This window comes from Meleagris gallopavo, chromosome 21 (assembly GCF_905368555.1).
Source record: "Meleagris gallopavo chromosome 21, MGAL_WU_HG_1.1, whole genome shotgun sequence".
Taxonomy (NCBI): Eukaryota; Metazoa; Chordata; class Aves; order Galliformes; family Phasianidae; genus Meleagris; species Meleagris gallopavo.
In genome coordinates this window covers 456,704-484,114 of record NC_139424.1, presented here as the reverse complement: position 1 = coordinate 484,114, position 27,411 = coordinate 456,704, and the positions used below count along the sequence as shown (strand labels likewise).

At 44.8% G+C, this 27,411-nt stretch overlaps 1 protein-coding gene across 9 annotated transcripts in view; it reads left to right on the top strand.

Moving 5' to 3' along the window:
• The window catches only part of TSPOAP1 (TSPO associated protein 1), a 61,518-nt gene that overhangs the window by 29,010 nt on the left and 5,097 nt on the right, over positions 1-27,411 (top strand). For 4 of the 9 annotated variants that reach the window (XM_085240984.1, XM_085240983.1, XM_031556430.2 and 1 more), the window contains 18 exons: positions 3,262-3,445; positions 3,774-3,994; positions 6,165-6,274; positions 7,663-7,772; positions 9,174-9,989; positions 10,536-10,687; positions 11,620-12,213; positions 14,257-14,556; positions 14,830-15,009; positions 17,895-19,013; positions 19,608-19,734; positions 19,889-20,040; positions 20,216-20,384; positions 21,754-21,825; positions 22,207-22,242; positions 23,187-23,290; positions 25,214-25,285; positions 26,445-26,573. In XM_085240984.1, coding sequence (XP_085097110.1) covers positions 3,262-3,445; positions 3,774-3,994; positions 6,165-6,274; positions 7,663-7,772; positions 9,174-9,989; positions 10,536-10,687; positions 11,620-12,213; positions 14,257-14,556; positions 14,830-15,009; positions 17,895-19,013; positions 19,608-19,734; positions 19,889-20,040; positions 20,216-20,384; positions 21,754-21,825; positions 22,207-22,242; positions 23,187-23,290; positions 25,214-25,285; positions 26,445-26,573 — 4,647 coding nt within the window. Of the gene's footprint in view, positions 1-3,261; positions 3,446-3,773; positions 3,995-6,164; positions 6,275-7,662; positions 7,773-9,173; positions 9,990-10,535; positions 10,688-11,619; positions 12,214-14,256; positions 14,557-14,829; positions 15,010-17,894; positions 19,014-19,607; positions 19,735-19,888; positions 20,041-20,215; positions 20,385-21,753; positions 21,826-21,906; positions 22,243-23,186; positions 23,291-25,213; positions 25,286-26,444; positions 26,574-27,411 lie in introns of those variants that run through there. The other 5 variants (XM_085240989.1, XM_085240985.1, XM_085240990.1 and 2 more) reach the window with 5 other exon arrangements.

Genomic DNA, 27,411 nt, shown 5'->3' with positions numbered 1-27,411 from the left:
TTGTCCCATTTGCTGGTCTGGGACCAACTGTGTGAGTGTGGTGACATCAGCACTGACTTCACTTTGCCGTGGTGGCAGACAGCTTAACAATGAGGGCAGGCAGACATAATGACTCATTTCTCCAAGATGACTTTGGAGAAAAGCTTTGCTGTGGATTCCTGGAGCTGTAAGGCAGAGCACCAAACCCTGAAACTTGATGTGATAATTTCATGCCTGAAGAGAATGGGGAAAGGTGTGATGGCACAGGGAGCAACTTCTGTTGTCTCTGTCCACTGGGGTTTTCTGAATACCCAAATACCTGAGACAAAGCAGAGTGCCTCATTTTGCACCTGGACAGTGAGATTTCATACAAAGGAGGCCACGGCCTTGTCTGTAGTGGTGACACACAGTAAGGGATGACAGGCTGAATTGCTTTGTCCACCGCTGTGCAATAGCTCTGTGGTTGTTAGGAGCCCAGGAGAGTCGAGCAGGATGCTAAGTGTCTCTGACTGAGGAGATTTCTCTGTGGCTTGAGTGGGCATGACCTCTGTGAATGGAGATCCCCAGAGTGCTAGGCTCCTGTTAGATGGCTTTGAAATTGTTGCAAGTTGGGTGAATATTGCAGGGAAGTGATGTGATATAATGTTAAATTTCCGTGTTCATTTACTGACTGCAGAGACAGGGTCAGAGGTGATACAGGTGCTGCTTTTATGTCACTTGGTATTTACTTGTTGGGCTGCTAAGCAGTCTTTAAGGGGGGGAGGCTTCATTCTTGGCAAATGTTTTCTGAACTAATTCATCAAAGGATTGGAGCAGTCTCTTATGTTTAAACTAGACATCTCTGTGTGCTGAAAAGGGGGGAGGGCAATTGTTTTGTTCAGTTTGAGCAGCTGATCTTTTTTGTTCAAAGTATATTGTGATTTGGAGACCCTCAAAAAGTGCATAGTTACCTCATTTTTGGAGTTTATATGTGGGATTTGGCTTTTGTTTAACAAAACATGCTTGTGTGGGGGTGGGAATCCCAGCACAGAATAAGGCAGACCCAAACTCGGTCTGCCTTATGAGACAAAACAGTCTCATTCAAACTGAGGGTTGGGTTGCCTTTGGCAGGTTGTTGGATTTTGGCTAGTGTAACCTCTGATGTGATTTTATATCTCTTTTTGCTTTTCTCCTTGCTACCAGAGTACTTTGGATTGCATGCAGGTATTGCAATAATCCTGTCAAGCTGGACATTTTTCTCTTCTGTCCCGGCTTTGACAGTTACTTGGTATTCCTGTTTTAATTATACTCTGGAAAAGATTGCAAGAGTATCACCTTCAAGAAATAAATGTAATTAAAGGAGTTAATGAGTTGCACAGAGGAGGATTTCCTGTTCAAATGCTTTGCTTTTTCAACCAGTTAGAACGTGAAGCTTTTACTGGGCTTTTTCAGACAATTCTGTTTTGTCCAACTGTGCACTTCTTCCACGTGCTGCATACATTTGAAGGTCTTCTGGGAACTGTTTGCAGTCCAGGAATGAAACATTTCCTTCAAAACCTAAAAGCAATGGCAATGTGAAAGTGTCACAGAGAAAATAGAGATCCTGCTAGTTTTGTAATTGGTTGGAAGATAGGAAGCAGAGATTGTGAATAATAGTGTCAAGGAAGAAGCAGGAGCTAGTGAAGTAATCAAGGTGTTACAGTCCAGGAGCGGTGTTGGTTCATGACAGATTTAGAATAAGGTCTTATGTTGAAGTAGTAGTGTTTGTGTCTATAGAAAACAGCTTTCAGCAGTCCCCTTCAGATCTGACTGCAGAGAGCTGTGAGAAGGTCTGAAGAAAAATGGGGAGACTAAATAACAGGTAACATTGTGCAAAAGAAATGGAGAGAGGTAGCAAGGGGAACATGGAGAACACCTACAGGAGGAGATTCTGATAGAGCAGGAGGGTGCCTAAGAGAACAGGGCTGAGCTGGGTCTAGCTCATTGAGGAAACTCAGATTAAATTCCTGGATTGGTGGTTAAACTGTGCCCTCCAAGCTCTGCTCCCTGCTCTTGCAGCCTTTTCTGGTAATCACACTGCTCAATCTCAGGTTGGTGTGGCTCCTCTTACTTTCCTTTTAGGATTAGACGTGGACACAGAAGTCTCCTCTATCTTCTGTGTCTGGGACTAGATCCTTGCTGATTGTGTCAGCTCCTGATCTTGTCCTTAGGCTCCTCTTCCTTGTGCCCTGGCCTCCCAGCACTGCCCTAAAACCTCCTGCTTGCCTAGCCATGTGTGACCCTGTGCAAGTGGTCTGCTAGGACGGATGTATTCTGTTGTACAGGAGTCCTGCACAACGTGACTTCAGTCAGCAGCAAGTTGAGCAAGTGGAGAATGCAAATGCTTCTGGAAGTTGCTCGTGAGATGTATTGGTCTCTTTCAGTGCAAAAGCAGTTACTCCTTCAGAGACATCACCAGACAGTTACTGAAGACTGAGAGCTTCTACTGCTTGATGGGAAACAAAGGATAAACTGACAAGTTTAAAACAGATATTTTATGCTAAGATAAAAACTGCATGCATGCTTGGAAGGCGGTAGGGAGCACCTAGAAAAATTGCAGTACTGTGAGACCAGAAAGAAAGCCCTTTCCTGGTCAGAAGTGGTATTTTTAGAGTTGCTTAAAAACAGACTTTCTATCTCACAGAATTCAACTGAAGAAATTGGGAAATTTGCACTAATACTTAATGTTTGTTTATTACTTGAAGAGCATGAGCAGCAAGGTGCTGATGCTCTTTGGCCTTGATAGTGCCTGGAAGGAGGCAAGATCTGAAGGGACAATAGGGAGTTCATCTCAGAAGGGGTTGTGGGAAGGCCAGGATAAGGTCATGAGAGCTTCCTGGGAGTGCTAGAGTGATGGAGAGATAGAGCACTGGGAGAGCAGTTCCTTCTGGAGGTGTGATATTAATGCTCCAATAAACCTGCAAAGGTGTATTGGTCTTTTTCTTTCCAAGGCTTATTTGTCTTTAACTCATCTCATCCTTTCATGTGCAGGGCTAAGTTAGGATATTGAGTTCAAACTCAACATTTCAGGGATAATTCCTAATTTTGCTTGTAATCAGTCTCCTTACAGATTTTCAAAGATAATGCAGGCGTAGAGCTGCCAATTCCTATTGGCTGTTCCTGGGCAGGGCATACCTCTAGATCCTTGAAGTTTGAGACCCACTCTGTTTCTGAAGAGATGTAACAAAGACAAATGCTGTTCGGAGACCCAGTGGTGCTTTTGATATGGCGGGTTTGTGTCTCATCTTGTGCCTCTCCTCTCAGGCTCGGGTGAAGGATCTAGAAGACCAATGCCGCAGTCAAACAGAGCAGTTCAGCCTTCTGTCCCAGGAGCTCAAACAATTCCGACTTCAAACAGGAAAAATTGACCTTCTCACTTCCACACTTGTGACTTCTGAACTTCCTCTTGCGCTGTGCAGCTCTACCCCACAGCCTCACTGGGATGAGGGTAATTGCTGGAGGTGCCTGCGGGTGTTTTGTCAAGCATGTCATTATTTGGATAGATGGGAAGGTGTAAAGAAAGTAATGCAAATGTTTAGTTAACTCTTGGGATCTCTCTCTCATAAATGCGCATGGTTTGTTTTGTAGTCACAGAGAGAACCTGATGCTTCTCTGACTAAAGGGAGTCGAGGGTGTTCAGTCTGTTGCACTGTTAAATGAATCTCACTTACAGAGACTTGGGCTACTGTGAAGGGTGCTTGCTCATTCTGATGCTCAGTGCGGATCCTGTGTTTTGCCTGTGGCTAAAAGTAATGGATAGATTGCTTTTGTTTCAGATTCATCTGGTCCTGCATTGCTTGCTCACCAGAGCACAAAGAAGGTTCACAATGAGGAGACCAATGAGTCGGAGTCGTCACAGCGGGTGCCTGAGGCTGCTGTTGGCTCCCCAGTTTCTGTTTCCAGTTCTCAGAAACAAGCCAGGAAAGTTGAATCTCAGTCGAGCTCTTCAAAATCAGAATCCATGCAGAACAGCTCCAAATCCTGCCCAACACCAGAGGTTGGTATGGGAGCTCCCACTGAGGCCTCTCCTTTCTAGCCAATAATGAATAAGTGCGTTGCATTTCTCTAGCTAGATGAAGAAAATTGTAATGAAACAAGTGAAAGCCTGTAAGAAAAATGGAGAAGGCCTTGAATGCCGACGTTTGCAATGCTCATCTGAACGTACTGCAGTGCTCTAGGAAGAAATGAAGTGGGCTTGGAGGAGCAGGCAGGAGGGGATCTCAGTTGGAAGGATTTGTGGGGAAGCTGTGGTTAAGACACCATGTGACACCTCAGTCATGGTAGCAAATGGGAAAGTTATAAAATTTCAGCATGCTGAAGGGCTGTGCCTCAGGAACTCAAGATTCTTTGTTTGCACTCCTAGGTGTGATAATACTGCTTGTAAGGCACCATGAGAAGATGCTGAGTTTGTGCTAGCAAAGGGATGAAGCTAATAAGCTTTGCCTGTTAGTGCCACCAAGATGAAATAGGTGGTGGTTGCTTCTCTTTTCCAGGAGCTCTTATATAGAGTTCATTGAAGCAGTCTTTCATACACGCTGCTGTGCAATTGATGTGACAGCTTAGGCTAAGCTAGCGCTGTGAGCGGGGTGGGGTGTGATGATGTGGGAAACAGCTCACTTTCTCTTAATCCACTGATGTTTACTGAGTGCTAAAACCTTGGAGGCTACATGGAATGCCTCATTATACAAGTAGAGGATAGTGAGGACTTGAGCTACAAAGCCAGGACACTGGTGATGCTGCTGTAGCAGGCAGTTCCCACCACTGTGTAAGGTCTGAGAAGCTGTCATCTTCAGCAACAAAGTGAAGGTCACACCTGGAAAGGAATGCATGTCTGACTACTGCCTGTTCTGTAGTGGGACAGATTACTGTTATTCAGTGTAAAATAAGAATTGAGAGCCACCACGCCACCACGGAGATGTAAGAATAGTCATTCTTTGGGAGATAATCTGTGATGTGTTTGGCTTCAGCAGCACATGAGTATGGGAATGCTCCAGAGTGTTAGACGTGTTTAAAAGCTGTTCTACTTCTCTACCTTTGGGTGTTACAGAGTGCAGCTGTTTGTTCAGGGCATGGTGCAGGGTTCCATTTCAAGGAGCACAAAACCTTGAAAAGAGTCTCTGAACTGTTCAAAATATTAACTTTTGCAGTTCATGTACTAGGAAAAGATCTGCTGTGTGTCCAGGTGCCTGCAATCGACCTCCATCAAAAATACATTTGCCTTGAGGTGTGTTTTAAAATTAGCTCAAATTGATTCACTGGCAGCATTTCAAACAAACACAAGGGAAATGCATTTCTTCAGAAAGAATGATTGCGTTATGTAACTTGCTGCCATTAGATGTGAAGTTTCAAAATGTCAGTCATAAAAGCTTGAGACAATTATCTGGAAGATTCTTCTGGCAATACCACTCATGGTACAGACCCAGCTTAGGAAGTTCTGTAGATCACTGCTAGCAACTGAGAGGCTGCACCAAAAAGATGAGAACTGCATGCTTGCTCTGCCTCTTGTATGCTTTCCTTCTGTGTGTACTACTTACTGTTATCAGAGCCAGGTGTTTGGACTAGGTAGAGCTTTGTCCTCAGCTGCTGGACACTTTGATGTTCTGAAAGTACATCAACGTTATACTGAAGTGTATACAGGTGCTACAGGGGACTGCCTGAATTGCAGAGATCTAGTACAACTATCATTTTGCCTCTCTTCAGATTACCATTTGTCTTTCAAGGCTTGGATCTAGCAGGAAGTGATTATACTGCATTGCAGATATGTAGAGTGAAAGGGGCTTTTGAGAATCTCAAGTCTGGTTTCCCATTCACACTGGCTCTGCCACCAGCACTGTCTCAGTGTGACCAGGGCTTTATTTAGCTGAGGCTTGAAGAGCAATGGTGATCATCCAGCTCTATGGACATCCCAAGGTTGCATTACTTTCTTGAGTGAATAACTTTTGCTAATGTTCACCTGGAACAGTTGAAATTGCAGCTTGGAGCTGTGTTTCTTGGTACTGCTTTTTCACTCTAAAAATGGCACTTCCAGACAGCCATCATCCAAGTGGCCAAACTCAAGTCATACATCAGCTTAGAGGATTTGTTCACTGCTGTTGGAACTATTTGAGTGCTCCTTTATTCTGATTTTGGCCATGTCATATCTTTCATCTTTCATTTTATAATTTTAGGTGGACACTGCAAGTGAAATGGAAGAACTGGATGTTGACAGCATCTCTCTGATGCCAGAGCCAGGCAGCCAAGGCCCTGCGAAGCTCCAGGTCTTCTTGGCTCGATACAGGTATCATGTCACCTCTTGTGCTCCCTGAGGTTAGGCAAGTTATTTTGTTCTGTGGCATTAACTGCTCTTAAGGATTGCTGTTATGTTGGGTTTTTTTTTGTGGCTTCTGTTTCCTACACAAGCAAATCCTGTGCCTATAACTCAACAAAAACATAGCAAGATAATTATCTATTCAAGGCACAGCACTGGTTGCAACTTTTCTTATGAAAATAGTATTGGATGGAAAATAGAGATCTGAATTGATCCATTCCCTGCTTTGATTTCTACTGGATTAAGTAGTTTTCTCCAAGGAAATCTTATTCCAATTAAGAAAACATCAGCATGGAATTCCCAAATCAAAGCTTTTGGCTGAAATCCATGTTGATTGTTACAAAATGTAGTAACGAAGAAGCAAAGAATGAAGCCAGAGTTTTCAGATCATTGTTGCTAACTGTTGAGCTGCTGTGGTCAAACCAAATCCTCTCTACAATTCCTAGAATACTGCCATGTCATTCAGCTTTTAGTCTGTGGACTGGGAGGAAGTGGGATGATTCTGCACTTTTTTGGAGCAGATCAAATGTGATCTTTGTCTTCATGTGCTACTTTTAGGCCCGTAAAGTCTCACTCAGCTCAGAGAGGATAGCATTCCTTTGGCATGCTGAAAGCCCTTCTAAAGGCTAAAGAACAGGTGTTGACAGTAGGTGCATACAAGATTTCTCATGTGACTCTTTCCTCTAAAAGTCCTCCTGATCAGCTCAAGGACCTGTGGGTAGGTGACTCAGAACTGCCTGGAGCCTGCCACCTATCACCAACACACTTATGTACTTCAGTGTGTTTTTGGACTGCCATTTAGAGTGTGGAGTTGTATAACTTGAAAGCAGTGGATAATTAGAAAGTAAAAGGAAGCAAATGTTTTCTTCATTCATACACAACATTCTTAGGGTTTTAAATATGGGAATTTTGAGATTCTTTGTGCTGCATAAAGTATATTCTGTGTGCTTTTGGCACTTTGATTCAAAGCTCTTATTTGCAAGAAATGTGGGGTGATGTGTACATTTAAGAGATGCAAGGGAATCCAAGGATGTCTGATTAGAAATGTACAATCCTACAGCTTACTTGACACATTCAGGCACTCAGGTAATTCATATGTTGTTAAAACACTTACTTGAGTCGCTCTGGTCTGTTCTTTCAGATGTCTCAAGACATCTGTTCTCCTACTCAGAAAAGCATTCCTACCTGCTCTTTGGACACGGAGCAATATGGTATCAGTTATATACAAACATACAGAACTGAAGTCTTGACTTTGTGGAATTTGCTGCTGAACTGTAAGCTGATCCAACAGCACAGCTTGAAGGTGTTGCTGTGAAAACTGGTGTATGAAGTGAGTTTTCATGTTGTAACTATTTCAGCTACAATCCTTTTGATGGACCAAATGAAAATCCAGAGGCAGAACTTCCACTAACTGCTGGAGAGTACATTTACATCTATGGAGACATGGATGAAGATGGCTTCTTTGAAGGTGTGTTTTAGGGGAAAAGGGATGTGACTGAACTGCAGTGGAGATTTGTTCTCTTAAAAAGAAAAAATGAGAGAGGAATCTAGTGAATCTTAAAACCTCAAGATAAATGTTTTCTGTCCAAAGTTAGTTTAATAGAGAGGTGAGCAGGACCTGTTAGAAGAGTTGATTCGTGTCATGATTAATTTAAATCTAAAGCATGAAATCCTGGTCTGGTGAATTCACTGGCAGTTTTGCCACTACTTTCAACAGAGTTCCAGGTTTCATCTGCGTGCTGTTCCTCCCTATCCAAGGATAGCCCATGGATTCCTTCTCCAGGTAGTCTCTTACCCTCTTCCCAGTGGCTGCATATTGAATCCAGCACCATGGGCAACTGATAGTCTTGATTACCTTGTACTCTTTTTGGCAAGTAAGGTGTAAGCTAAGCAGCCCAAACCACGGTCTTTGTCCTGTTTGGTATTATACAGTGAGTTTCTCTTTTGGCACATTTTCTTTTGAAAACATGATCTCACGTGATTATTAGGCAGTTAGAATGGAAAGCGAGAAATCTGGACTGTAAATTTGTAATGAAGTTTCCTTGTAGATGTAGGGTCCTGATTTACTCAGGTGCTTTGCAAGAGCTGAGGCAAATGCATGCCATGTTGCACTGCTTGCTCCTTGACTGTTCTGGCTCTTTCATTCCTTCTATTTCCAAGCTTCTCATTTATTTGTTTATTTATTGTTTAAAGAATAAACAGGTTATTCTTTACTAGTCTTTTCTGCTTTCCCTGCTTTCAATTGATTTGCTGTAGGTAGAATGTGAAATTATGTACAACCCCTACACACTGCTCATTTGACACTGACTTGATGGTTCTTGCACATATCAAGAATATTGCAGTATCAGTCATCCCAGTGGGTCTTTTGGGGACATCTTTATTACATAAGCTGACATAACAATGGAGGGAACTAAACAGGAGGCCAGATCTGAATACAGAGCTGGAAAGTTGGACTTTCACAAGGAATTACTGTGAAAACCAAGTATGTTTGGCTGGGAGAAGATGTACAGTCTGCATAGTTTGGGAAAACTTGAAAAAAAGACATTGAAGTTAATAAAAGAGCTGTGTTCAGAAACAACAGAATAATAAACAAGGGAAAAACATGAAGCTAATTACATAAAACACTTTCTGGTTAGCTCACTGTGAAGCACGTAGAGCAATGAGTTTTCTCACAGTGGACATCAGGATGTAAGTAGAGCAGCTCTAGGAAATGGAGTAAACTTGCCCAGGATAACCTCCCAGAGCTTTCTTTGTTCCAGACCGCAGTGCAGCTATGACCCAGTATAGATGTTGTCAGGTTGTCTTCACAGATGGGTTGGAAGATTGAATGGTAGGTGCAGTGGTAACAGGTTTCCTGTTTTTTGTTTAGGGGAGCTGATGGATGGCCGGCGAGGGCTGGTCCCCTCCAATTTTGTTGAGCGAGTTTCAGATGATGACCTCATGACGGTTCTGCCTTCGGAGCTGAATGATCTCACCCATAGTTCATACCAGGAGAAAAGTTTTGTCAGTGCAAGCACCAGCAGTGGAGATAAGAGTGATTTCTCCATTGAAGAGAGTAGCATCAGTCCGTTGGTCAGTAGAGCAGAAGGAGACCAGGAGGAACGTGTTAGTCACACAGCAGTGCCTTACCCAAGAAAATTGACTCTGATCAAGCAGCTTGCCAGAAGCGTAGTTGTAGGCTGGGAACCACCACTTTTGCCTGCTGGCTGCCCAGACATACAGAGCTACAATATCTATGTGGATGAAGAGCTACGTCAAAATGTGAAGAGTGGCTTTCAGACCAAAGCAGTGATTGAAAAGCTGGATTTAAAGACAAAGGCTTACCGTGTGTCTGTGCAGAGTGTGACAGAGAAGGGCAGTTCTGATAAACTGCGATGCACTTTCTTTGTGGGGCAAGATCTGTGTGTGGCACCGACTATGCTGAAAGTCAGAAACATCACTGCCACATCAGCAGAGGTCACGTGGCTTCCCTGCAACAGCAATTACAACCACGCGGTGTATCTGAATGGGGAGGAGTGTGACATAACAAAACCAGGGGTCTACTGGTACACCTTCTGCAACCTGCAGCCCAACACTCAGTATGTTGCCAAGCTGGAGGCCCGTCCCTTGAAAACACTCTGGGAAGAGGTCTCAGAGGGGCAGGAGCAGAACTCAGCTGTGATACACTTCACTACCCCACTAGCAGGTATCAGAGTAGTTGTGCCCATTGCTATTGTAAAGGGAGTGCTTGGGACAGAAAGCTTTGTCAGTTCTTTGGTGTAAAGCCTTGGGGTGAACAGATGCAAAGCTTATTAGGTCCCAAAGCGTGAGGAGATATCCTGTTTTGTCTTAATATTTTTCTTCTTTTATTTTAAGAGTTTATTATCTCTTCTGTTTTCATTTGCTATTGAGAGACCTCCCCTTTGCTGATTTGAGCAGCATGCCTCTCAGGGTATGAACAATCTGGTTTGCTGTGACCTGCACTCATGTGGCTCTAAGGGTTGCTGCATCTTGGCCTCAGCTACTTTTGCAAAGTTTTGTTTTCTGTGCTTTAAAGCTTTCCCAGAACCAGAGCACCTTACTTGTTCTGGTTTTGTCTGTCACTTCCCAAGAATGTAGTGTAGTCATTCCAGTGCAGTTCTGCAGTGGCAAGTCTGGTGTGAGAGTTTTCTCTTAGATACAAACCGGGGTTTAGGTTGCTGTTAGGCTGTAGTGAGGTAAGCAAGAAAACGATCCTTTTGATCTTTCCCAGGCACACCTGATGCTCCTCTGGATGTCCAGGTAGAAGTTGGTCCCTCTCCAGGAATCCTCGTTATCAGCTGGTTACCTGTCACTATTGATGCTGAAGGATCTTCCAACGGAGTTCGAGTCACCGGTTACGCTGTGTATGCGGATGGACAGAAGGTGAGGGGAATGATATCAGAGAACAGTGCTTGGACTGGTTGTTTTTTTTGGCTGATGCCTACCAAAAAAAGGCATCTGTCAAGATTGCTGATGCACTCTTGATGTAACTGAGCAATAAAAGTTTCCGTGGCAGGACCCTTCACCAGCAAAACTGGACGATCAGTGTGAGCCTCCTCTGTCTCACTCTAGGCACTGGCTGGATTCTTGGGGAAGCAGTGGGTTTGTGGGGAATGCACATTCTGACTGTTTCAGAATGACAACAGTGAGAATCCACAAAGAACACTGCTAGTGTCACAGTGAGTTATAACTTCTGTGGGCATGGGCAGAGAAAAGCTGACAACCTTGCCAGCGCTTGGGACTTGTCTCCGAACTATGAGGAGTGAGGTGTAGTTCTTTAAATTAGGAATAGGTGAAGGGAGAGATGCCCAACACCCAATATGAATATCAGTAAAGAACCTCCAAGGATTTTCTGTATTGCAGGTGGCCTGCAGTTTTATGTGTGCATGATGGTGTGCCATCAGCCATGGGAGAGGTAAACTCAGCTGCTGAAAGGAGCACAACCCTACACAGAGTGGTGCCGTGTTGGATGACTGCTGTTTGTCATGGGAATTCTTCCATAGCATGCATCAAAAAAAACGAATATGGGAAAGTTTTGCCAGAGTGAAAGAGAGGCAAAAAAAAAAGGTGGATTTTTAAAGTGCAGTGAACAAAAACGATTTACAGCTGGAGCAGAAGAGAAGATAGTCTTGCTTTATAGACTATCCAGTTTCTCAGATAGTAACAGCAGCGATTTCTCGGTACCATTCATTCTTTGCTGTTACTGTGCAGAAGGGTGGAAACAGCTTTAACTAACTTTGGGTTCAAGAACTGCCCTTCTCAGAAATGCTGAGCTGCACACTGTAATTAACTGCTCCGTGCTTCTTTGCTTGCAGGCAATAGAAGTTACTTCTCCAACGGCCGGGAGTGTCCTTGTGGACCTGTCCCAGCTTCAGATGTTCCAGGTGTGCCGGGAGGTTTCTGTGAGAACAATGTCCCTGTATGGAGAATCAATGGATTCAGTTCCAGCCCAGATTTCCTCAGTCTTGCTGAGAGCCTCTCATTGTTCTTCACCTTCAGACTCTGCTGTCTCTACTACTTTTACCTCTAGACTGCCCCGTGGAGAATCCAGGGGCTCTCTGCCTGCACGCAGCCCACCCGCACATCAGATGGCTGCGCTCCTGCTTCAACAAAAAGTCCCCACTGATAGCTCAGATGCCAAATTGACTGATCTCTCCTCCAGCCACGATGGCTCAGCACGATCTCTGCCAGAGAAAGCCTCTTCGCCGCTGCAGCTCTCTTTGTCCAGCGCTTCCTTGGTGCACACCTCAGGCACTTCCCTGCAGGGATCAGACGCTGCACAAGACAAGAAATGCCTGACTGTGCCTCCTCAGCAAGCGGGCAGCACAAAACTCCCGGCTGAGGGCACAGAGCCTGTCTCCTCGAGGGAAGCAGAATTGAAAAGCCTGGGTGAAGGGACAGAAGCGCTGGTAAGTGCGTAACATCTCCTGCCCGGTACTGCTGGGTAGGAGAGTGAATCATTTAGGGGAATGTAACAGCATGCTACTAGCATGCAGCCATCCAGTGGCTGGCAAACCAGCAGAGTGTTGTATGTGTGAAAGAGCAGTTGAATCTTGGTGCTTGGTCACATGTGTACAGGCAGGGCAGGAACAGAATCAGGAAAGCATGAATTCCTCAGGGCTGGGTGCTGAAAGGGATCTTCCCACTAATGGTGATGTCAGTGTTGATTAGGCATTGCTGTGGATTTTGACTTGCAGGAGTCATCTCCAGTCTGGTGGATTTGGGCATTGCAGAGCAGACACTCCAGCAAGTGGGAGCACCTTGGTGGATTGCCCAGTGAGGCAGCCTTGTCTGGAGGAGAGTTGGCAAGCTGTCATGACATTGGGCATTTGAGAACCTCTAGGATAGATGGGTGATTTCAAGGCTTTTTTAAGATGATGGTGAGAAGTGTCTGGGAGGTCTTTGAGAAAAGAAGTGAACTGTCTGTAAGGTGCTCATTCTGTGATGAGAGGGAATTAGGTCCTGTTGGTATGTGAGATGTTATATCAGAGAAAGTTATCTTTTCCCCATTCTCACCTTTGATGCTGACTAGAAGCTCAGAAGAGTGCTTCAGACCATCAAATTCAGCATGACTGTTAATCGAGGCAGCATGTGCTCAGAGCTGGGTAGAAGAAGGGAAGACTTTTTTAACTGCTCAGCAGCTGTGTGGCCCAAGATAAAAGGCCGCATAAATACTTAATAGAATTGAGACATTGAATCAAAAATTACAGTTGTCATTTTTCATGCCCCACTCATTTGCTGCTCTGGCACACAAGTCAGTCATTTTGATTCATTTGCCTACATTTAGATGTCTAGTGTAGATGGCTGCACATGACTGAGTTGCTTTCCCTCCTTTGTAGTCAGAAGAACAAAATTGGTGCTTCTGAGGCACAAATCATCTTTGTTGCTTGAGATGTCTGTCTTCATTCAGCTGTTCACGAAGGGAAACAGGGCAATCGGAGCCTACCTGGTAGGTTAAATATGAGGTCCAGGCCTGCCTAACTTTGGCCTGAGCCCAGGGGACATTTTGAAACTGCAGTGTAAATCTCCTCAGAAGTCTGTTTGTGTAGACATCTTCAAAGTATGCCTAAGCCACAGCTGCACTCCATTGCAGTGCAGCTGTCTTTTAGATAACTAGCTAGCAAAGGAGGTGACTGATGAAAGCCCACCTGCCTTACTCTCATCATTTTGGGGGGTTCACTCCTCCATCTCCCAGAGATTTCCCTAAAAACCTGACTAAGATGACTGGTCATAAAAGGCAGAAACAACTATTGGGCAGAAAGCAAGATTTAAAATCTCTGTAATTTAAGTAAGTGACCTAACTACTGTGCTGTTAGTTCGCAGTTGAACATTCCGTGTATATTCTTCTTCACAGCACTCAGCAGCTTCAAGAAGAGCTGGGGTAGTGCCCTCACCTCCAGCTCAAGCTGTGCTGTAAGCTGGTTCTTAGGATGTTCCTCTGGAATGAGAGTGAGAAATAGCCTGCTTGTGTAGGTTGGACTCATCTTGCTCTTGCTGCTGTAAAACTATGCAGAGCTGTGCAATGTGCAAAGCAGAGTGCTATAGTAGAAGTGCCCTGTGTCCACTTGCAGTTAATGATAGGAAGGAGTTAGTTCAGAGCTGGCCAGCCTTTCAGGCTGCCAGTTGACTGCCAGGATCTTCCTACACTGACACGTGTGTTTCTGACAGTTTGGGAATTGAAGGCGCTTTTGGCTCACAAATATTGGATGGTGCCTCCCCTGAGTTTCTCTGCTCCTTGACAAGAAGAGGCTGAGGGGAAGGAGAGCCACAGACTGGTGTTGTTGGCCTCTGGACTGCTGGCATAGACACCAAGATTGAACATCTCAAACTGTCCTTAATGGTCCTTTGCAGAAGAACAGAAATAGAGTGTGCGCCTGGGGGGTTCAGGAATGGTTCTGCAACAAGTGCTGTGGTTATCCTGGTGATGATTTTTTTGTTTGTTTGTTTCCCAGACGGAGCAAAACATAACCAAAATGCCAGAGCTAGAAAGCCCAACTAATGGTAGCCTGAAGATACGCATGGAGACCTGCCATACATGCTCTGTGGAGCCTCCAAAAAGTCCCAGTGCTGAAAGAGAGACAGAAGCAAAGGAGAAGAACTTGAGCCCAGAGCCCCTGCCCTCCCCCAGCCAGGCTGAGGAGGTGGAGGGCACCTCCCGAGATGCAAACATGGCTGGAAGCAGCTGCCAGGAGTTCCTGAGGTTGTCGCCTAGCAAGGAGGTGATGAAAGAAATGTCCAGAGTGAAAAGAGAGGTTTGTTTTTACCTTGGCTGAATTTCTGCCAATGGAGGGGATGTGGATTGTATTTGATGTGCCTACAGTTCCAAGTGAAACTTTCCTTTGCAGGCAATAGAATATGTCCTTCAGTTTTGGGTGCCTGTGCACATGTTTGTGTGTGCATGTGCCAGTTGCTGCACAGAGTGCTGTTCATTTTGTTTCTTGCCACACTTGGCCTGCACATGTACTAGTGAATGAATGCTCAAATAGAATGAATGCCTGAAAGAAATCTGCTTTGCTTTTACACAGCAAGAAGAAAAAATGTCTGAAATAGGAAGACGACAGCTGACTCTTTTTGCTGAGCACAACCGTAGTTCAGACCTTTCAGATATATTGGAGGAGGAGGAGGAAGATGAACTGTCTTCAGAAGCTCTGTATGAGAAGAAATGGGATCCAAGAGAACCCTGTTACAGGGAGAATGGGGAGAAGGTAAACTGTAGCAGAGTTATGCTTGTGGGGAATGCCAGTGCAGCCATCCCATGTCATCAGCTCACAGGAAAAGAGGCTGGTTTGAGCCCAGCATTCTCAGCAGTGCTTGGCTAAATTCCTGCCTGCTGTTCTTTTATTCTCAGTGTTGTCTTATGCTAGTAAAATGCAAATTCTCTGTGAGAGCGGTGGGTGTTGATAAGTAATAAATGTACTCAGGATTTAATTAGTTGGAAAAACACACAGTGTGAAGTGAACTTTAGAACCCAGGGTGAAAAATCAATCCTATTGATCATGTGCTTAATATAGATGTAAACAGTGAGCACACAGGAGTTTGTGAAGTCCGCCCATCTATAGATCTCGTCCCAATCCACCATCCTTCCAAAAGCAAAGCAGAGGCATTAATACTTTGGTTTCAGTCCTACAAGCACTCCTGAACATGAATAACTTTGTTCAGATGGTTTTGTTTAGATCCTCATGCTCTCAATGAGGATGGATGCGTGTGGGAACAATGCCGTGAGTTTGCAGTTCAGATGTTACAAGCGAGAAAAGACTGGTAAAGTGGAACCATGAGAGATTTATACGTTTTACAAGTTCAAACAGTTAAAACTAGTTAGTGTTACAATGCCTCCGCATCAGGAAATGTGCTTAAATCTGCATGACTGGAAAGTAGGATGTAATTATACAAATTATGACAGTTGAAATGAGTATGCATGAGGGAAAGTATTAAGGGTGAATGGCTGAGAAATTAGAAAGATTTGAAGGAAATGTGGTCTGCCTTTATTAAAAGACTGTATCCTAATTTATGTAGAACAGATGTAGTTCACTGCTGCTGACCTTTATAGCTCATAGCCTGCAACACAGATGGGGTGGATCTGGTGAGCATTAAATAGTCAGTAGCAGAAGGTGTGATGAATCTGGAGTAAATTTGCTGCTGCTCTTTTTCCCCTTCTTGAGGGTGGGGTGGGGAGGTTGGACCTGCAGGGCAGCATGTCAGAAGCCTGAGGAGAGCCTGGTAGCGAAAAACAAGGCACAGGTTCCCTACACTGCTCTGTGGTGTGGAAGAAGATGATGGCAGAAGTTCTGCCAAGCCTCAGCAGAGCTGTTTCCTAGGCTTCTGCATTCTCAGTAACATTCTGGCTTTTTTCAGGTCTCCTCAGCCAACTCTTTTAGGATTTGTAGGATAAGGAATGGAGGGGCTCTGATTATAGATCATATATGTTTGACCTCTAATAGATTATTTAGCTTTCTTCTTGACTATTAATGGACTACAGAGTCCCAGATCCTTATCATGTTATAGAATTTCATTATCCTTCTTTCACTTCTTTACATTTACACAGCTGCTGCTTCAACTCCCTAGGAAACATTTAATGTATCAAAGCTCAAAAGCAAAGGCCACAACTCCATAAATGGCTAAAATAAGTCTTACTGGACTGATTTTTATGGTTGCATTTATGAATTTGTGTATTAATAATTGCTGCTAACAAATGCTTAAGAGGTGGAATCTAGAGTGCATGTCCAGTGGGGAAAGTGTTTGGAAGCTTCCCAAAATAGATCTGGCAAAGAGGAGATCCAGTAGCTGCCTGCAACTATTTTAAAGATGCTTACAAGGAGAAGAGTGCCAAAGTCTTCTTGTTGGTGGCAAATAGTACAGAAACAGGCAACAGCCACAAGTTGCAGTGTGGTTCATGTTGGACAGAAGTACAAAATCTTTTCCCAGGTGAGAGTTGCAACCTGAGGACAGATCCCATGGGTCAGAGGTGGAGGAGCTCTGCTCTTTGGCATTTTCAAGCATCAGCTACACAACACACTGCTTTAGTGTTGGCAAAAGTCTTGCTGGCAAGTAGATTGCACTAGATTGCAGTCCTGCCCTTGCAGGAAATTCAACTAGAGATCTGCAGATCACCTCTAACTCTTTCTAAATACAACTCAAGACCAGCTTTTGTTTGGAAAAAGTTGTGGAGGATGGAGTGATCATCAGACAGCTTACAACTGCCTTTTTCTCCCTCTGTGGTTCAGTTTTTAGTTCTCTGTGTGTTGCTATCCTTAGGGCTGTAGCTTAAAGCATCAGTAGCTACATATGTTTTGTAACCTATGAATGTTTGTAGAACATACCATGATGTAAATTGTTAGGAAGGTTGGAATACAAACCTCCAGATCTCTTCTAGCCTAAATTATGCTCTGTTTCTAGGATTTTACCTTTTTATTTTAGTATAAAGGTAGTAGGAGGCAAAACATAACATAGACAGTTTTTTAGAACAAATTTTAAAATTCAGTAGTGTTTTTCCAAAAGTTTTTTGTGACCTCGTAGGCTCTTTCCAAGCTTTCAAGTGAGATAGAAGCATGCATGTCTCCCTGGAGCTACAGGATTTTGCTGTGCAGGGTCATTTCCTTACGTTCCATTGTGAGGACAGAGAGATAGGAGAGGACGATGGGTCCTCTTGTGGTCACAGGCCGTGAGTGTGTGTGCAGAGAGGTTCCTGGACACTGAGCAGCTCCAATGTGCAGTGAGCAGCTGCAGAGGAACTGTGCAGCTCCTGTCCCCCATCCAGACTGGGAGTGGTGGAGCTATGGGGGGGTCCAGCAGGCAGGACGAAGGGTGTTGCAGACAGCTATCTGTGTAGAGCAGGGCCTGGGAGGGACCTCTTCCATGCATTGGCCTTTCTTGCTTCCCACTGCATTGCTAGTTCATCCGATTGTCTTTTGCCAGAAGACCCATTGCTATCGTTTGCTTCCTACCCTTGCTTCTCTGCAGCCCGCAGTCGCCGCTCCATATCGCTGTGCTGGGAGGGAATCACCTGTAACTTTATCTCTCTTTTTAATGCATATTTCCTCTCTTTTTTTCCTTTGCTTGTCCTGGCTTGGCTTTTCTCGGGGGCTGGGTACAGATGGATCTTTGTGATACTGACAGCGATGAGGAGATTCTGGAAAGGATACTGGAGCTCCCGCTTCAGAAGAACCACAGCAAGAAATTGTTTAGCATCCCTGAAGTGACTGAGGACGAGGATGAGGATGAAGATGAGGATGAGAAATGTGTTACAGAGGAAAAGGAAAATCCTCAAGGCTCCTTAGAAGCACCTACCTACATTGCAGGAAGGTCTGAGAAGCCACTAAGCACCCAGGATCCATTTCCAAAGGCAGATGGTAGTGATTCCTCCCCTGATCTGTCTGCTCAGACTCCACGGGAGGAGCAGACTGCTAAGGAGAGCAGGGGGAGTGCTGACCACATGAGCCCCAGATGGAGTCAGAAAAGGGCAAACTGGAACTGGGGCTACCAGGAGAATGATCTGAAGTCCGAGAGTGGGGAAAGCCCCACTCGGAGCAAGAAGAAGGGAAATAACTATCGAGAGAAGATCCGGGGTCGACCTGAGATGGGTAGGAAGAGACAGAATGATTCCACAGAGCACTGCAGTCGTCTGCTGGGCAACTGCAGCCAGATGGGAGGCGGGTTGTACAGAGCTCCCAGCCTCCGGGAGGAGCTGAACATTGTGAGCAGCTCTGCTGGTAAGGAGGGGTTTGATGTGTACACTCGTGCTAGGCAAAGCGCCTCTCGAAGAAACTATGGGAAAACAGTGGTTTCAGGGTTTGCAGAACCTGCTGGGATGGCAGCACACTGCTACAGCTCCAGGAGCCTGGAAATAGACATTGAGTATGACTCTGAAGACGATCAGGATTCGACCTGTTCATCCCCTCCTGAGAGCAGGCTGTGGCCAGAAGGGGCCCAGAACTGTCAGAGGGAATGGAGCGATTGCTCCAGTCAATCTGAAGCTATCCACACAGATGGCAGAAGGAACCTGACCAGACTGGAGAGAGTAGAAGAGCAGGGTATGGAATGGGCTGGGTCTCCAAGCCAGCACCTGCGATCCTTCTGCCAGGAGAAGGAAGCACTGAGGTGTGAGAGTGGCTCTGAGGAGCAAGGCTGGGAGCAGGACTGTAAGTCACCTGGCTGGAGAAGGAGGCTCGAACATCCTTGGAAGGGGATACGTAGCACCTCCTTGCACAAAAGGGTTGGGTGACTTTTCCTATTCTGGCTTTGAAGCAGCTTGCAGTGGTGTTAGCTTCCCTTCTGCTTCCCTGGCCTGCCTGTATCTTGCTTTGTTCAGTGTTGTCCAGAGAAAGGACCCTTCTCTAGGATCATCCGGAAGAATATCTGGGAGATTCTGTAGTTCTGTGCTGCTCCGTGGCTTTTCTTGTATTAGCTGCTTCTGCTTTTCCTGCCAAATGATCAAGTGTCACCGATGCAGTATTCCTTTTCACACTGGGTCTTCCTACCTACAGCAAGAGACTGTGGGACCCAAATGAGAATTCCTGGTGAAATAAGCTGATTCATGAAAGCTTTCTGTAGTTGATGACTGTAATGTCATTGCCTTCCCTTGAAATGCCCTTTCCTGCATCCTCACATCACTGGTGTCAAGCAGGGTGCTTGTCTGCGTTTAGCTCTCTTTTCCAACTCCCATAGCATTTTCAGCTCTAGAGTGTCCCTGAAGAGGAATGTTGCATTTGGATGCACTGCTCTTTGTGGAGTGCGTTTGGGCTGAGCGCTGTTCACGTGAGTTGGCAGGCAGAGGCTGCTACTAACTCTCTGGTGGTTCCTATTGCAGGCGTCTGGTAATAAAGATCCTAGGGGCCAGGAGCTGCCTGGCTCAGCTACCTGGCAGACTCCCAGCAGAAGAGGAAGCAGGAGCTTAAGAAGATGCCAAATGCAGAAGCCTTTGCTTTCCAGTCCAGGTGAGTGGGGAAAGAGGGGAGAATTGGCAGCAAGAGAGACAGGGGCTGCTGGAAATTGCACAGGGGGACTGCTGGGCAGTACTTGAGCCATGCGGGTCTGTGGCAGGGAAGTGGTGCTGACATTATCTCTGGTGTGTCCCCTGACTGTGCCTAGGTCCTCCAAGGAGCTCTGCTTCAGAAACTACTGTTAAAGATGATGGCATTAGAATATTTGTGGCCCTGTTTGATTACGATCCTGTTTCCATGTCTCCTAACCCTGATGCGGCAGAAGAGGAGCTCCCGTTTAAGGAGGGGCAGATCCTGAAGGTAGGAGCAGACCTTCTGCTCTGTATGGATCCATTTCTTGTTCCAAGGATAGCATAAGCCTTGAGAGGCAGAGCCCCCCTCATCTTGGGAGTTTCTTTGGATTCCCTTTCTCCTTTTTCTTTCTGTCTTGGTCCCTGCAGCATCAACAATTCTTGGCCTATCTTTTGCCTTGCAGGTGTGCGGAGACAAGGATGCTGATGGCTTTTACAGGGGTGAATGTGCAGGAAGAGAGGGTTACATACCCTGTAACATGGTATCTGAAGTCCAAGTAGAGAATAATGAAATCAAGATGCAGCTCCTAAAGCAAGGGTTCCTTCCTGCTGACCCACCAACGGACAGCATAGGTACTGTATCTTAATGTGTGTGCTGTGCTGGCTTTGAAATGTAGAAAGTTCAGTCACACTGTCAAGCTTTGCAGCTGGTGCAGCCCACCCAAATAATCCCTAGGGCTTGCCCCCAGAGTCTCAATGCACAGTTCTGACTTCTGTGCTGTCCCTTCTTTTGCAAGTTTGTAATTGACCCTGCAGGGGTGACCCTGCTTGAGTGACAGAATCTGCAATAGTGGTGTCATGTCTTGAGGGTCCTGTGAGTCCTGAGGCACACAGTCAGTACCTTTCATCACAGCTGAGTGCTTTTTGGTAGGTTTGTGACTCATGGCCCCTCTCGTGTCTGGAGTGAGCAGAGATTTTAGTGAGGCTTTTCCTCACACTCAGAACAACTCAGAGTGTATCTTCTGGTGCTCAGAGGTGGCCAGATGCCTAGGGTGGCCTTTGTTCTGTGTTCCCTGTTTGTACAGGGCTCTCTGTCCCTCACTCTGTTGCATGCTCTCAGAATAAAAACCTCAGTAGCTCTGAGACTGCAGGAAACAATGGATTTGAGTGTTTTCAGAAGTGCAGTGGTAGTGAAAAACACACCTCAGCAGTGTGGGCACAAAAACCAAATCTTGTGTCTTTAGGCAACTGGGCTGTATGTGCCCTGTTGTTTTCCTGCTGCCTTGTAAGTAAGGGAGGGCCTTGAGTGGTTGGTCTGGGAGCTCCTGCAGGCTCAGCTGGGGAATTCCCTAGGAATGCATATACTGACTTCTCCAGAAGTCCTCTTTTCACTCTTCTGGAACTTCAAGGGACATTTTCAAGCATTGAAGAGCCACGCAGTTTGCGGGGGCAGTGGATTTGTTTGAACAGTTTGCACAGAGAGGCTGAGGGAGTGTGGCTTTGTTAGTCAGGAGAAGAGATCCAATGAGACAGAGATTTGAGCAGCCTGGTCCAAAGGCAGTATTGACCCTGCTCTGTGCAGAAGTTTTAGCTCTAGCTAAAAGTCCCTTTGCACCTGAGCTGATGGGATACCCCTCACTTGGCTTTTTCCAGGTATTGATGGTACAAAGGCTTTATTTTATCCTTCTGATGCTCCTTCTGAAAGATAAAATGCAGTGAAGCTGCAAAGTGAAGTTTGTCTGCTGTGTACTGTGATATCATTAATGGGCAAAAATGCAGTGTGGATTTCTCTGTGTACTTAGGGATGTGGATCATGCTTCATCTGAGTCCACATATGGTAAATGGAGAGTGGGGCTCTGTGCACAGAAATCATGGTGTCTGCTTCCCAGGGGAAGCATGTCATGCCACTCTGTTGCCTGTTCGCTCCTCAAGATGCTTTTCACTTTCCATTCACTGTCTGTTTCTCTTGTCTATTTATTTGCTTTTTTGGATTTTTATTAAGGAAATGGCACATTTTCTTCACCTCCACGCCGCCAAACCGTCCCTCCTCCAAAACCCAGACGCTCCAAGAAAGGTCTGTGTCACCCACTGCTTCCTCTTTGATTTTTTGCAATAGGATTACAGACTGCATTGAATTTGTACTACTTGCTTACAGGACCCTCAGATGTTTGTCTCTGTACGACTGCTAGGAAGTGGAAAGAGAGCCCATCCCTGCTGGTGTTAAGTTTTTAACAACACTGATGTCTTTTATAGTTTTGGAGCTTGACCTCTGCGTCTTATTACGTCCCTGAGTCATGGTTACTGGCTTAGGCTTTGAGTTGCATGAACAGTTTGCTTCTGTTGTTTGCTGCTGTGATCTTTGTTCTTTTTATTGTTGTTTGTCAGTTGTGTGGTGTGGACACTGTTGAAAGATGGACATCCATTGACTGGATACTTTTTTTTTCCTCCCCAATAGAACTAGATAAACAGGAGAAGTACAAGTCTCATCCAGGTGAGAACTGCTCTTTATTACCATGAGAAGAGGAATGCTGTATTGGTAACATGTGATCATATGAACAGATGCAGGTTTTGTGGCCAAGTGTGAATCCAAGTCCCCTTTTCATCCTTTAGAGCACTGTAAGAAAATGGGCATTCTCAGGAAGGAAGAGCTTTAGTTCTTTAGTAGTGAGTGAAATGACCTTTGACTAACCAGGGAGTGTTATAAGGGCATGCATGGTTTTGCTTACTCATCTGATGCTGCAGTCCCTAAAATCCAGTGTCTCTTGAGGGGATTCTGACTCTGCTGTGGTGTACTGAGATTAGTTGATGTCAAGCCTGCAAGCCCATTACTAAGCCACCCAGTGTCTACCTGAAGCAGGGCATAAATCCATAAGATGAAGAACTGAACAATTTATCTTTCCTGTAGTGCCAGGCTTTGTTTTTGCAGAATAAGTCTAGAAGAAGAAATGGGGCTGAGCAAGCAGGCAAGCAGGTGGTTGTAGAAATGCATTGCGATGTCTGAGCTATGAGGCCTGCCTTCCCTTGGTGCTGAGCTCCGTGCTGGTGAGGATGGGCACACAGAAAATCAGTTTTGTAGCTCAGTAGCAAAGCATTATGTGGAGGGGGGAGAAATGTCCATTTGAGACAGTGTTGAGTGTGTGTGTGTTAAAATAGAAAATAAAGTACATGAAAGGAAACATTCCTGTATATATAGGCAGCATACCAGGACAGTGGAATTACAAGGTGTCTCCAGTTCTGTGATTGTAAAGTGATGAAGGAGAGTAGAAAACTGTTTTACCAGATATCTCTGGGGCCTTTAAGATCTCTTGCTCATTTAGTTTCCCCTTTGTATTACTTCTACTCAATTCACTCCCAGTAACAGTGAAGGAGTTGCTATGGTTTGGAATTTCTTTTAACTTACAGCTCAGTAAATCTTGTTATATTTTTGTCCTACAGGACAGAAGCATCAGGACTTTGAAGCTGAACTGCTGACTCCTCGAAGTATGGTGGCTGTCTTCGACTATAACCCTAAGGAGAGCTCTCCAAATGCAGATGCAGAGGTAACCAGCAACTGCTCAGTCCTCTGACAGGTTTCTTTTTCCACTCTTTTTTCACCTGTTCTGAGACACTTAGTACTTCGGTCAAAACTAAAGTGATTATAGCATGACAGTGTAACTGCTAAAACAAGTTGGCTTACGTCTTAAAATGTAAATGTTGCTGATACACTCTGTCAGAGATAACTGTGTTCAGTGATTTGCAAATATGAAGCAATGTATCCCTAATGATTTTCAGTATGCATCTCTGTGAAGCTCTGTGAGCATGTCAGGGCCTTGTAGCATCCTGGAAGTGCTCAGACAGGACTGAACAGCCCCTGCTTTTAGCAAGTGATCCTGGACATTCTGCAGTAAAAGGAAAATCTCTTTAAGGGTTTGAACTGACTTCTGATATTTAAGGTGAACAAGTTTTGGAGCACATCTGTTGTGTTAACAGGCAAAGATCTGTGCAGATCTTCGTTCAAGAAAGAGGTCTTAGCTCCAGTTTAATGGATTGGTCCTCTAAGTTCTGGCTTTTCAAGCAGTCTCCAGGTATAATCCAAACAGCAGTTTTGTGGATAAGTATTTCCTGTGGAAAGATTGCAGAGCAGAGCACTGTCTGGAAAAAAAAAAAAATAAAAGGCCTTCTAAATTATAGCATGCTCTGTTCTTTCTTCCTTTGTAGCAGCATTAGTCCACTCTAAGCAAATGTAATGGGACTTGAATTCAGGTTCTTTCCATGTATACTAAAAAGAACGGATGACCAAGAGGTGGCACAGTGCAGATAATACTTGTTGCCTAATCCAAGTATCTTATGAACAAGAGAATCTTCTGAGGACAGAGTGTTATGGGGGTGATGAGCTGTCCTGGGAGAGGTACAATGAGAGCATGCATTAAACAGCATCCACATAGGTATTCACACATCTGGCTGAAGATTACTTTTGAGCCCTTGTCAATAAGACACTGTCCACGTTGCAGTATTGGAGCTGCTCCCTGTGCATACTCCCAGAAGATCTGGTCACTTGATTCATCAGGAATTTGGTTACTAGATTTACTGTTTATGATCCTGCAATAAGTCCTATTGGGATCAGCTGTGCAATTTTTTGTGTCTGAAGTTCTCCAGAAGCTTCTTTCTGCTAGCACAAAGCCATTCACAACCAGCAGTAGGAGCCTACAGCCTCAGGAGAGAAATTGAGTCCTGGGAACTACATAATATAAATATACTGGAAGTGGGTCTCTTCCAGCCAACCCTTTCATGTGTGTAGAGCTGGTGTCTTTAGTGGGATTTGCCTTTTACACAGCCTGTTTGGAGACTCCAGATCTTCTATCCTAGGGCAGCTGTTTCACTGTCACTGGGGAGATTTCTTCCATTAGACAAGAATACTTTGTACCTTTCACCTTGGTCTTGTGCTCCAAGGACTGTGTATTCGAGTGGCAGACAACAGATCACATCTCCTGTGCAGAAATGTTCTGTTCTCAGGTTAGATCTTCCTGTTCATATGCATTTCTGGTAGTAACTAATCCTTGAGCATTGCATACTGAAAAAGATCATCCAAGGGAAGAGGATTTAGTGTTTATATTAAAAAATATATATATATTTTTTCCTGATGTTTGTTCAGCTTTTTCTCAGTGCCACTTTCTGGAATAGGTGTTAGGTCTTGAACCTAATCTAGTGGTTTTCAATCATTTTGAAACTTTATCAAAATTGGTTTCAGAAACACACTTTGCTTTTGTCTTATTTTATGAAATGCTTCGTTAACACTGAATTCCAGTTTCCCAATTTGGTTGTCCTGCTGAATTCTGGTCCTGTAAGTCTTAACGCAATGGCCATTGGCACTTGTGGTGAGATTGTACAAACAGTCCAGGGTGGCCTTGTGTTTCTGGTGAGAAATTCTGGCAGTGCTCCTCTTGTGATCATTTTGCTCATTTGTTCTCTTTTGCTCGTTGCAGGCTGAACTGACTTTCAGTGCAGGGGACATTATCACTGTGTTTGGCTCCATGGATGACGATGGATTCTACTATGTAAGTACTGGGATTGGGATGGTCCTTTGGCTACATCTGAAATCCTTGGAATCCATCTAGCGGCAGGAGAGCAGAAATTAGAGGACAAAGTATATTATATTGCTAATGGAACAAATGAACACATCCCTGTTTATTGCAGGCAGACTGTCTCTTGCAGCCCATAGTCCTCTAAACTAATATCCAAATGGTTATGAGTTTCTTTCTTGGTGTAACTTGACTGCAGATTTCCCAAAGCCTAGAATACATCTTCCTGCAATGTACGTCAGCAGCTGCATCAGTGTCTGCTGCAAGCTGATTTGTCACCAAGGCCTCTGACACATGGTCTTGTCTAGGGCAGGAGGCTGAAATGGTAACACAAGGACAAAAATGTACACTAACCTCTGTCCTACCACATACTAACTTCATACTAACTCTGATATCTGCTTAATTTACTGTGGATAGCTGGGGACTCTGCCTGCCAGTGAGCTGTGTGTCATGCACGTTCTTTAGCTCATCTTTTCCTCAACAGAAAAATCTGTGTTCACACATAAAGGGTGAGATTCACGTTGGTGTAAATTCAGAAGAGATTCTTGTGAATGTTTTGTTTGACTTCCTTCGTGGTGTTGTCCAAGCAACATTGCAGGGGTGGTTTTGTCTCACCCAACTACCTGCTGATGAACTGGAGACAGTTTTTTAGAATGACAGTCAAGCTTGGTTTGTAGCTCTAGATGTCAGTGAGCAGAGACAAGGATGTTGTACCAGCAGCACTTCATTCTTTAGAAATATATAAATATATGCAAAATACCAGGGTAAATGAAAAGCTTTTAGGTAGCCTTTGGCAAAGCTGTGTTCCAGTCACTTCCAGAACGTTAGTGGGAATTTTTTGAGCATGTGAAGTGCAAATAGGCTTCATAGTTTACAACTTTGATGTGTCCGTGTTCCTGGAATATATTTGTCATAGCTCACTGTCATCTTTTCTTCTTGTAATCTCCTTTGTGTTTTTACATTCTGAATTGTTCCACAACTAAGCAAGAATGTGAGTTGTGAAATTTCCTGAGGATGCTTCCAACATGAGTGTGTTCCTGGCTTCTCTCAGGCCTTCTCTGCATGGGCCTGCTCCTCTATTTATTTCTGCCTCAGCCAGGAAACCTGATGTGGGAACTGAGTCTTGATCTTGCAGGGCGAGCTGAACCAGCAGAGAGGGCTTGTCCCATCTAACTTTTTGGAAGCTGTAACCTCAGATGGAGACGTGGTTGAGGAGCTTCACTCAAAAGATAAAGACACTTTTTTGCTGGGCGCTGAGAGCCAGGTAAGATTGTGTGGCTACGTAGTGCAGACATTCAGACTGTGACATGGCTGGAGACTGGGCACTGCACAGCATGCAGCACCTCATGGAGTCGTATCAGTTATTGCATGCAGCTCAGTTCATCCCATGGGAGCTCAGAAGTTTAGAGAGGAGCACCAGGAGCTCTTAAAGATTTAACCTTAATATGAAAAAAAGGTACAAAAGAACAACATTCGTTGAATCCTCATGCTCAGTATGGTCAGGTGAGCAAAGAATATGGCAGGTTCCACCAGCAAGTTCTTCAGATGCACACAAGGGTCAATGGTGAAATGCCACTGCACACAAAACGGTTCAGGTGGCTTCCCAGGCACAATATTCCTAGATATGTTCATATCCATGTGGAGGATTTCTGGGATTATTAGGAACTAAGCACCAATGTTTTTCCACTTCTCCCAAGTTAGATATATCTTAATCCTGTCCAAGGTATTCTCAGACAAATTCAAAACACACAGGGGAGTTTCTCAATCAGATCTGACGAATGAATTCATGGCCTGAGGTTTTGAGAGCAACTCACAGGTGCGAGGAGTTCCAAGGTTGGGCTATCCCTCCTTGCTTTATGTTTCTGATGCTTTCCAGACAAATGCTTCAGCAGGAGATTTGGGTCACGTGCCAGATTCAGTCAGTCCTCAGTGGGTGAGGCCAAAAGTCTGGCACCTCTTTGGTAACTCCCAAATCCTCTGCGCTGTGGTATTCTAGAGAGTGGGAGACAGGGAGGTACACAGACCCATAGAAGTGTGGAAGAGCAAACCTAGGTTGGCTGTGAGCTACTCCTGAAGGCAGTGAGTTGTCCTGAATCTTCCTG